At 43.7% G+C, this 12,060-nt stretch overlaps 1 protein-coding gene across 3 annotated transcripts in view; it reads right to left on the bottom strand.

Moving 5' to 3' along the window:
• Positions 1–12,060, bottom strand: part of GGA1 (golgi associated, gamma adaptin ear containing, ARF binding protein 1) — a 145,981-nt gene that overhangs the window by 44,901 nt on the left and 89,020 nt on the right. For all 3 annotated transcript variants that reach the window (XM_030207875.1, XM_030207865.1, XM_030207884.1), the window contains 2 exons: positions 1,620–1,757; positions 1,229–1,310 (listed from right to left, as the gene is read on the bottom strand). In XM_030207875.1, coding sequence (XP_030063735.1) covers positions 1,229–1,310; positions 1,620–1,757 — 220 coding nt within the window. The remainder of the gene's footprint in view (positions 1–1,228; positions 1,311–1,619; positions 1,758–12,060) is intronic.

Genomic DNA, 12,060 nt, shown 5'->3' with positions numbered 1-12,060 from the left:
AATTTCTTTGAAGGCATGAATAACTATGTGGATAAAGGTGAGCGGTTGATGTAGTATATCTAGATTTTCAGATAAATTTCCTCATGAGACACTCCTGAGAAAATTCGAGTCATGAGATAGGAGGCAATGTCCTTCTGTGGATTTGGAACTGGTTATTGGACAGAAAACAGAGGGTAGGGTTAGATGGCCATTTTTCTCAATGGAGGAGGGTGAATAGTGGAATGCCGCAGGGATGTGTACTGGGACCTGTACTATTTAACATATTTATAAGTAATTTGAAAGTCGGAACGACAAGTGAGGTGATACAAAACTATTCAAAGTTGTTAGAACACATGCGGATTGTGAAAAATTGCAGGGAGACCTTAGGAAATTGGGCAGATGAAATTTAATGTGGCCAAATACAAAGTGATGCACATTGGGAAGAATAATCCAAATCATAGTTACCTGATGCTAGGGTTCACCTTAGGAGTCAGTACTCAAGAAAAAGATCTAGGTGTCATTGTACACAATATGCTGAAATATTCTGCCCAGTGTGCGGCTGCGGCCAAAAAAGCAAACAGGATGCTAGGAATTATTTTGCATCCCTTTCCCAATTAGACCAAGATTATTATAATGCCTCTGTATCACTCCATGGTGCGACCTCACTTTGAGAATTGCATTCAATTCTGGTCCAAAAACATATACAGCTGACAGGATCAATTAGATGGGACTTCACACTGGATGCAGCTTTCCTTTAGCATTCCCATCCGAGTTTTGTTGTTAATCTTGACACAGTCACTTTAGAACCACATTTAACGTTTTTTTTCTAGCCACAGTAGGTTACCATAGGTAATTTTTCATAAATATTTTGTGAATAAAGAGATGCTTGAACAAATAATTCAGGATATCAGAAGCTAGAAAATTCCTTATGGTTAGTTAGAAGGTGCAAGCACCCTGCTTTTTTTCAAACACATCCAGCAAGTTTGGACCACCTACTTACAGCACTATTCTGAAAACAAAATTTTCCTTGAGACTGTTCTCACAGATAGACCTCCAGCTGTTGAAAGAATGACATATCAAAAGGCTGAATAGTGGGATGATATGACGATGGAACCAAAGATACAGTGGGAGATATGTTATTGCTGTGGCCAGGGATGGTGTGGTTACAGACTAAAGAGCTGCTGATGTTGAAGGGACTACCAGCAGTAGCAGCTGTTCAGAAGGCGCAGTGGCATGATTACGGACCTACCTAAAGCCTCATCATTGTCCTCTGTGTCGCTGGCTAGTCGAAACAGAGTGGGTCTGAGTTTCTCACAGCGCTGATACAGTTCCTGTAGAGAGAGAAAATAAAGGCGGGTGATGAGAAACACTACAGGAGAACTAGAGCTTTACAGAGCAATGCCCAAGGAACCCGAGAGAGCAAGCCATGACACAAAGTATTCCATCTACTCCACTGCATTCCAATTAACAACAATAAACAGGCAGACACTTTTCAAATTAATTGCATGTAAAGTGATCTCAAAGTGAGTAGAAAAATCAGAGACAAGATTAGGACGGAGATTCGTCATCAGGGCAAAAGGCCAGAGAAACTACAAGTATGAGAAAGCAGTGGTGGAACCAGCCTGGCAGTGCTTCTACACCTTCATGAGGTCCTCGTTGCCCTCAGAAGTCTCTCCTTGGGTGTAGCTGTTCAGCATGTCTGTGAGAAGTTTCACATTGTTGTTCACCTCCTCTATGGCATTCACTCGTTTAGAAATCTTCTCCAGCCTCTTCTGGTCCTAAAATGAAACAAGAATGCATGCAGAGAAACAGACTTGACTGTTTGTAATAAACTCCACTAATGGAGGTGGATTAAAAAACAGGCAGGAATATAGGGGCAATTATATAATCGGTTGCCTCCAATTAGGCACCTGGAGAGCACGTGATACGAGTTCTATTCTATAAAGACATCCAGGTTCCATTATAGAAAACAATTGTAACGGGCTACCACTGCACCTGAAAATGTACACACTTGCACCAGTCAGTGTTGGTTTAAGTATGAGCACTTAAGTACAGCAGCGACTGTTAAGTTATGCCTATGTGGAAGTCCTGCCCATGCTCTGCCCCTACATACACTCTCATTGCAAATTCGCACAAGTTTAAGTGGTATTTACTAGAATAGCACTTGGCTTCCATACTAGCATGTACACACACATTAAGTATGCACATAAACATGTACATACTAGTATGCTAATTTATGCATATGTAAATTCAAGTGCCTGGGTTACAGAATTACCTATGGAACAGAGAGTAACAGTTCTGCACCAATTAAGTGCTTAGAATAATGGCATATGTGCATGTCTGAGTGCACATACCCACATATGTAAAACTACTACGACTAAAATTTGACTCCACTCTTATGTTTTGTGCACAAATCTCCTCCCTTGTTTCCAGATGCTACTATACGTTGCAGCAGATAGAGTGCACAGGACCTAACCCTGAATGTTCTTCCTTTCAATTACTTGTTCTTACCCGTGTCAAATATTGGCTTGACTACTGTAATTTTATTATATCAGAGTTTACAACTCACTCAACTACGTAGGCTTCAGTTTGTACAGAACAGGGCCATTAGACTTCTCTTTGGCCTAAGGAAACCTGATCATATTACCCCCCTCAGCTCCTGTGTGAGCACTTGTTCCCAGTGGCATACAGGATTCCTTTCACAACAAGTTTTGTATTCTGGATTGCCACTGTATTCCTTGGTGATATCTCCCGTACTGCCCGTAGAGAACAGTGCACATCAAAATATCACCTTCTGACCATTCCCTAACTGCCAGATTTATCTTGACATGCCTTGAACATTTCTTTTTTTGGTGGTTACATCTTCCCCTGTACCTTGGAAGTGAGCCTTCATTTAATAAAATAAAGGCTCTCCTTAAGGCCTGCTTCTTTTCACAAGCTCCCCCCCACCCACACCCCGAGGCTGATTAATGTCTCTTCCTTCCTCACTCTGATCAGTAGGAACTTAGTATCTTCACTCAGGCAGTAATTGAGTGAGCCTGTCCTTTGGCCCTATTTGCTAATCCTCCCTTCCTTTTGTTCCTTTAGGGTCAAGGGGTCATGGACTTGATATACGGCCTTTCTGTGCTATTAACAAAGCAGTTTCTGTACCTGAGGCAATGGAGGATTGAGTGACTTGCCTAGGGTCACAAGGAGCTGCAATGGGAATCCAATCCAGTTCCCCCAGGATCTCAGCTCACTGCACTAACCATTAGGCTACTCCTCCCCTCCTTTGTATTAGTGTAATCTCCTCCTGTTCTTTCCATTTGTGTTGGCTTTTGTATTCTCCCTTGTCTCCCTTCAATATAACTTAGAAACATATCTTAGTGGTTTACAATTTGCGGTATACCACAATAAACTTTCACAAACTTGGATACACAAATTCCCCCTGAGCATTATTCTGTAAAGATGTGTATAATTTACATGGTGTGTTCGCAAGAGGGGGAGTAGATATGTGCAGACTCCACTTACACATATAACTTACAGAATATGCACAAAACACTTACACCAGCTCTATGGCGTAGCAGCTTGTGCTGTTACATGCATATATACTTGGTTATGTTACTATTCTACAAAAGAAAGAAGGCACCTTCTTTCCTACAAAAGTACATAAGCACTGCAATGCTGGGAAAAGACCAAAGGTCCATCAAGCCCAGCACTTGTCTCCGACAGCGGCCAATCCAGGCCCCAAGAACCTGGCAAACCCCCCCAAAATGTAATAATGATCAATTCACTTTTCCTTCAGAAATCTGTCCAGACCGCCTTTAAACTCAGCAAGGCCAGCTGCTGTCACTACCTTCTCTGGCAATGAGTTCCAGAGTCTAACTGCGCGCTGAGTAAAGAAAAACTTTCTCCGATTCGTTTTAAACCTACCACATTCTAATTTCATCTTGTGTCCCCTGGTTCTATTATTGTTAGAAAGTGTAAACAAATGCTTCACATCTGTCCGCTCTACCTCACTCATTATTTTGTAGACCTCTATCATATCGCCCCTCAGCCGCCTTTTCTCCAGGCTAAAGAATCCTAGCCGTCTTAACCTCTCCTCCTCCATCCCTTTTATCATTTTTGTCGCCCTTCTCTGCACCTTCTCCAATTCCTTTACATCTTTTTTAAGACCAGAACTGAACACAATACTCCAGGTGCGGTCGCACCATGGAGCGATATAACGGCATTATAACATCCTAATTTCCTCTACTGAACAGGCTGAAAGGAGCAGCTCGCAGAGTAAAAAACTTGCATCAGGCGTGGATGCTGTTTAAAAACACCATCCTGGAGGTTCAGGACAAATATATTCCACGTATTAGAAAAAAGGGAAAAAAGACTAAACGTCAGCCGGCGTGGCTAAACAGTAAGATAAAGGAAATCATTAGAGCCAAAAAACAATCCTTCAGAAAGTGGAGAAGAGAACCAACTGAAAGTAACAGGATAGATCATAAGGAATGCCAAGCCAAATGCAAAGCGGAGATAAGGAGGGCAAAAAAGGACTTTGAGAAGAAATTAGCGTTGGAAGCAAAAATACATAGTAAAAATTTTTTTAGATACATTAAAAGCAGGAAACCGGCCAAAGAGTCGGTTGGGCCGCTGGACGAAAATGGTGTTAAAGGGGCGATCAAGGAGGACAAAGCCGTAGCGAAGAAATTAAATGAATTCTTTGCTTCGGTCTTCACCGAGGAGGATTTGGGGGGGACACCGGTGCCGGAAAGAATATTTGAAGCGGGGGAGTCGGAGAAACTAAACAAATTCTCTGTAACCTTGGAGGATGTAATGGGTCAGTACAGCAAGCTGAAGAGTAGTAAATCACCGGGACCTGATGGTATTCATCCCAGAGTATTAATAGAACTAAAAAATGAACTTGCGGAGCTACTGTTAGAAATATGCAATCTGTCCCTAAAATCGAGTGTAGTACCGGAAGACTGGAGGGTAGCCAATGTTACTCCGATTTTTAAGAAGGGTTCCAGAGGAGATCCGGGAAATTATAGACCGGTGAGTCTGACGTCGGTGCCGGGCAAGATGGTGGAGGCTATTATTAAGAATAAAATTGCAGAGCATATACAAAAACATGGACTGATGAGACAAAGTCAGCACGGATTTAGTGAAGGGAAGTCTTGCCTCACCAATCTAATGCATTTTTTTGAGGGGGTAAGCAAACATGTGGACAATGGGGAGCCGGTTGATATTGTATATCTGGATTTTCAGAAGGCGTTTGACAAAGTGCCGCACGAAAGACTCCTGAAGAAATTGCAGAGTCATGGAATCGGAGGTAGGGTATTATTATGGATTAAGAACTGGTTGAAAGATAGGAAGCAGAGAGTAGGATTGCGTGGCCAGTATTCTCAGTGGAGGAGGGTAGTTAGTGGGGTCCCGCAGGGGTCTATTCTCAGTGGAGGAGGGTAGTTAGTGGGGTCCCGCAGGGGTCTGTGCTGGGTCCGTTGCTTTTTAATGTATTTATAAATGACCTAGAGATGGGAATAACTAGTGAGGTAATTAAATTCGCCGATGACACAAAATTATTCAGGGTCGTCAAGTCGCAGGAGGAATGTGAACGATTACAGGAGGACCTTGCGAGACTGGGAGAATGGGCGTGCAAGTGGCAGATGAAGTTCAATGTTGACAAGTGCAAAGTGATGCATGTGGGTAAGAGGAACCCGAATTATAGCTACGTCTTGCAAGGTTCCGCTTTAGGAGTTACGGATCAAGAAAGGGATCTGGGTGTCGTCGTCGATGATACGCTGAAACCTTCTGCTCAGTGTGCTGCTGCGGCTAGGAAAGCGAATAGAATGTTGGGTGTTATTAGGAAGGGTATGGAGTCCAGGTGTGCGGATGTTATAATGCCGTTGTATCGCTCCATGGTGCGACCGCACCTGGAGTATTGTGTTCAGTACTGGTCTCCGTATCTCAAAAAAGATATAGTAGAATTGGAAAAGGTACAGCGAAGGGCGACGAAAATGATAGTGGGGATGGGACGACTTTCCTATGAAGAGAGGCTGAGAAGGCTAGGGCTTTTCAGCTTGGAGAAGAGACGGCTGAGGGGAGATATGATAGAAGTGTATAAAATAATGAGTGGAATGGATTGGGTGGATGTGAAGCGACTGTTCACACTATCCAAAAATACTAGGACTAGAGGGCATGAGTTGAAGCTACAGTGTGGTAAATTTAAAACGAATCGGAGAAAATGTTTCTTCACCCAACGTGTAATTAGACTCTGGAATTCGTTGCCGGAGAACGTGGTACGGGCGGTTAGCTTGACGGAGTTTAAAAAGGGGTTAGATAGATTCCTAAAGGACAAGTCCATAGACCGCTATTAAATGGACTTGGAAAAATTCCGCATTTTTAGGTATAACTTGTCTGGAATGTTTTTACGTTTAGGGAGCGTGCCAGGTGCCCTTGACCTGGATTGGCCACTGTCGGTGACAGGATGCTGGGCTAGATGGACCTTTGGTCTTTCCCAGTATGGCACTACTTATGTACTTATGTACTCCTACCAGGTGACCTGTTATACAACTACCCTCATAGAGCATTTTTGGGAACTAAGGCTCCTGTTTACTAAAGCACAGTAAGGTTTGGCAGTCACCACATGTTTAATACCCAATAGCTGCATTAACTGTTGGGAACAGTCACAATATTTTGTCAGTAAACACAGAAGTTCTTTACCACACATTAATTAAAAGGCAAGATCAAGATGCAATTAGGAATACCTCTTAAGCATTACTTAAGCAGATATGAGAGCACAGCTGTTAACACATGGTAACTGCCCTTGTGTTGACTAATATGCCTTCCACCCATCAAGTGTACAGTAATATGAAAAAGTTTTTTCTCCCTCCTGATTTCCTCTATTCTTGCAGGTATATATCACACTGGTTTCTGATCATTTAAACAAGATGCAATATTAAACAATGGGAAACTTAGTAAACACACAACAGTTTTTAAATTATTGCTTCACTTGTTTAAGGAACAAAAATAAATAAATAACCAACACCCATATCACTGATGTAAAAACACTGCCTCCTTTGTTAATTAACCAAATTTAATAGATAACTAGATGTTGAATGTAAACCTCACTATATATTGAACCTTACCATGAGAGTGAAGTAGACACCACAAAGTTTCTACAAGAATGCTATGCCACGATCAAAGGAAATTCAGAAGAGATGAGAAAAAAGTTGTTTAAAAAGTCTGGAAAGGGTTACAAAGCCATTACTAAAGCTCTAAGATTCCACCAAACCACAGTGAGCCAGTATCTCCAAACAGAGAAGAACTGGAACAGTGAAGGATTTTCCCTGCAGTGGGAGGCCTGACAAAATTACTCAAAGGGTGAAGTGACAACTAATGCACGAAGTCACAAACCTTACCAGAAGAACATCCAAGGATCTACAGGCCTTAGAAAGAGAATGAGCAAAAATGAGAGAGTGGCAAGACAAACTGTTGCTATTTAAACAGCAATGGACAAAAAAGTGAGGACAACTCGAAGAGGATATCAAGAAGTCTTTAATATAAACAGCGTAAAAACACTAATGGTTCTATTCTAGAACCACTATCTAATTTTGTTGCCCATTTCCTTAGACCGTTTGTACCCTGGATTGCATCCTACATTCGTGACTCGACACAGCTGATCAACTTGTTGGACTCTTGATGGTGACCTCACAGACACATTGCTGGTTACACTCGATATAGAATCCTTACATACGAATATTCCACAGCTGGAGGCCATATCTATCATAGATGACACACTCAGAGGAAGAACCACTAGTTGTCATATTCCCAACAGGTTCATTCTGGCATTGGCCACCATTGCCTTAACCAAGAATTTCTTCGCCTTCCAAGGAAGATTTTTTCAACAGGTCAAGGGCACAGCCATGGGTGCTTCCATGGCTCCTGACTTGGCCAATATCTATGTAGCACATTTTGAAAACACCATTCTTTGTGATCACCCTTTCATCCACGAAGTTCGATTTTACAAACGCTACATTAACGATATTTTCATCATATGGAAAGGCTCCATGACACGCCTTTGAGGTTGAAGGGGGGCAGACTCAAGAAAAATGTGTCAGGAAGTATTTTTTCACGAAGAGAGTGGTGGATACTTGGAATGCTCTCCCGCGGGATGTGGTGGAGATGAAAATGGTTACGGAATTCAAAAATGCGTGGGATAAACATAAAGTAATCCTATTCAGAAGGAATGGATCCTCAGAAGCTTAGCGGAAATTGGGTAGCAGCACCGGTGGTTGGGAGGCGGGGCTAGTACTAGGCAGCCTTCTACAGTCTGAAAATGGTAGATACAAATCAAGGTCAGGTATACATATAAAGTAGCGCATATGAGTTTATCTTGTTGGGCAGACTGGATGGACCGTACAGGTCTTTTTCTGCCGTCACCTACTATGTTACTATCCGCCTTATTTTTGAAAAAGAAAGACGCCCATATTTCGACCCAAATCGGGAGATGGGCGTCTTTCTCCCGTGGGCGCCAAAATCGATATAATCGAAAGCCAATTTTGGGCGTCTTCAACTGCAATCTATTGCGGAAACGGCCAAAGTTGACAGGGGCGTGTCAGAGGCGTGGTGAAGGCGGGACTGGGGCGTGTTTATCGGCTGAGGAGAGATGGGCGTCCTCGGCCGATAATCGAAAAAAGAAAGGCGTTTTTAGCGCGAATTTGGGTCACTTTTTTTGGACCCTTTTTTTTTCACGAACAAGTCCCAAAAAAGTAAAGTGCCCTAAATGACCAGATGACTACTGGAGGGAATTGGGGATGACCACCCCTGACTCCCCCAGTGGTCACTAACCCCCTCCCACCCAAAAAAACAAAAAAAAAACAACTTTAAAACTTTTTTTTCCAGCCTGTATTCCAGCCTCAAATGTCATACCCAGCACCATCACAGCAGTATGCAGGTCCCTGGAGCAGTTGTTAATGGGTGCAGTGGACTTCAGCCAGGTGGACCCAGGCCCATCCCCCCTACCTGTTACACTTGTGGTGGTAAATGGGAGCCCTCCAAACCGCCCCCAAAACCCGCTGTACCCACATCTAGGTGCCCCCCTTCAGCCATAAGTGCTATGGTAATGGTGTAGAGTTGTGGGGAGTTGGTCTTGGGGGGGATTTGGGGGGGCTCAGCACCCAAGGGACTTCAGAGGTAGTTAACTTTTTTTTAAAATTGTTACAAGTGCCCTCTAGAGTGCCCGGCAGGGACGTAGGCACGGGTGGGCCCGGGCCCACCCACTTAAGCCCAAGGCCCACCCAGGAATGGTGCACCCCGAGTCGCTCTAAGAGGCCCCGCGTGGCATTCTTCCTTCCCTCCCTCGCCCGACCGTCAGTCCTCCTCCGCTCCTCCTCCGTTCCGTTCCCCCCCCCCCACGCAAATGTTTAACCTGTCCTTTTTGTTTCAGTAGCAGCTAGCGAAGTGAAGACACTGCTTCAAGTTCTCCCTTTCCTCTTCACGCAGTGTCCGTCCCGCCTTTACGATGATGTATTTCCTGTTTCCGCGAAGGCGGGACGAACACTGTGTAAACAGGAAAGGGAGAACTTGAAGCTGGCGAGCGTTGCAGTGCTTTCACGTCACTCGCTGCTACTGAAAGAAAAAGGACAGGGTCAACACACTCGTGTGCGCTGGAGGCGGGTGGACGGAGAGGACTCGGAGGGCTGTTGGGGAGCTGAGGGAGGGCAGGGAGACTCGCTGGCCATGAGTGGGAGGGCAGGGGGAGGGGGAACGGAGAGGACTCGGAGGGCTTTTGGGGAGCTGTGGGAGGGCGGGGGGGGAGAGAACAGATCGCTGGAGGGAAGAGGACAGAGGAAATTGCTGGACATCAGGACATGGATGGATGGATGGAGGGGAGAGAGGAAATTGCTGGACATGGATGAGGAGAGGGGAGGGCAGGGGGCGAAAACATAAGGACACAGGAGGATGGTGGACATGGTGAGTGAAAAAATATCAAATAGAAAGAAGACACTGCATAAAACAGAAGACACTGGGACCAACGCGAATAGAAAAACTAAATGATCAGACAACAAAGGTAGAAAACATTTTTTAATTCAGAATTTATTAATTGGAATATGTCAGCTTTTGGAAATGTGCATCTGTGATATTTTGCATGTAAGTTTCAGTTTTTCTAGTATTGCTGCATGCTGAGTCTGACTTCTTGAGGTAACTTTCCAGTTCAGAAATTTGCCTTCATATCTGTTGTGTCATGTGTTTTTCATGTGTGATCAAGGTGCAGTATTCTGCTAGCGTGTAGTATTTGCAGCCTTTTTTGTTTTGTTTTTTTGTTTCACTAGGTTGTGTACAGGTGTTTTAGAGCCCGGTGTAATTATAGTGCTGCCTTTCCACGCATAAGGTTGTAGCTTGTCCTGTCCTTGGAATTAGTGCTGTTATGATTTGGTAAGGTTATAAGTGTGTTTTTGCACAAGTTTGTGTATAGTGTTTTGCAGTGGAGAATTTGTGTATTGGCCTTACTGAGGTGGCACCAAAACATCAGAAAGGGTGTAGAGCCTAAATCATGACACACTACCTCTTGAAGTATCTATATATGGTCATTAATAAAAGGAGCTCATTGTGAACACTATCCACCCTAAAAAGGTGATTTGTGGCTCTACATGAGAATTGTGATATGATCCCTTGTTTCATATTGTTGACGGTCTGCATTTTCCGTATCAGTATATTGGTGTATTAGGGTCTGCCCAGTGTAATATTTATGGTACAGTAAGGTTCTGAGTGTGTTTTTGCACAAATTTGTGCATAGTGTTTTGCAGTTGAGCGATTGTCGCTTTGATTGATGCTTTGAGCAACCACTTTATTCTTTGACATATGATACATATCTAATATCTAAATTTAATTAAAGGTATTGTCAATGGGGTGGAGCTAGGGAGAGGTGCCAGACCGTAGACTGGAGGCGGGGAAGGGAGAAAAGTGCTGGACCGATTGGTATTAATTGCCTTTGGAGAAAGTCTTCAGCTAACAGAGCTTGAGGATCCTCATTAGGTAAAAGTATTTATATTTTGAGGTGGAGGTATGGTGGAGCAGAGATAATTTTGTGCCCACCCACTTTAGGCTCAGGCCCACCCAAAATTGGCTGTCTGGCTACGCCACTGGTGCCCGGTTGGTGTACTGGCATGTGAGGGGGACCTGTGCACTACGAATCCTGGCCCCTCCCACGACCCAATGCCTTGGATTTGTTCGTTTTTGAGCTCGGCGCCTTCGGTTTCCATTATCGCTGAAAAACGATACTGCCCAGCTCAAATCCGCACAAATCCGATGCATTTGGCTGGCACAAACCGTATTATCGGAAAAAAGATGGACGTCCATTTTTTTCGAAAATAGTTTGTCCCGCCCCTTCACGTACCAGTTCTCGGAGATAGACGCCCATGGAGATGGGCGTTCGCGTTCGATTATGCCCCTCCACGCCTTGAAGAGACTGGAAAGCGCTTTTGAGTTTGAATACAAACCGTAGAACTTATCTTTACAACGTCGGGATGCATTGATTTCCTTACAGAATCAAACAGAAGTACTTATTATAAAAGCTGATAAAGGAGGTGCTGTTACAGTATGGGGCAAACAGCAGTATTTGGATGAAGCATGGAAACAACTTGGTGACGAGAAGACGTATAAAAAATTGCCATCAGATCCGACGGCTGATCTGAAGTATGTGATTAAACAGCTGATATTAGAGGCAACAGAAAGTTCAATGTTGACATCAAAGGAGGCTCGTTTTTTATTGGAGGAAAATCCTAAGACCCCTCGAATTTATTTTTTACCGAAGGTGCACAAGGATGCACAGAACCCTCCTGGTCGCCCAATTGTGGCATTGTGTAAGACCATCTTGGAGCCTTTATCTAAGTTTTTGGATATTTTTTAAAAATCAGCAGCCATGAAGGTACAATCGTATCTTCAAGATACTACAGATTTTCTTTGCTGTTTACAATCAATAGAGGTGCTTGATAGCACGGCTTTGGTTACAGTAGATGTTACATCCTTGTATACCATTATTCCCCAAAAGGATGCTTTAAGCATTATTTCTGAGGTACTGGACAACCGCCCTCCTTCTCAACGTATTTCAAA

Source organism: Microcaecilia unicolor, chromosome 1 (assembly GCF_901765095.1).
Source record: "Microcaecilia unicolor chromosome 1, aMicUni1.1, whole genome shotgun sequence".
NCBI lineage: Eukaryota > Metazoa > Chordata > Amphibia > Gymnophiona > Siphonopidae > Microcaecilia > Microcaecilia unicolor.
Note: the sequence above shows the minus strand (reverse complement) of the source record. Positions and strands in the feature narration are given on the sequence as shown.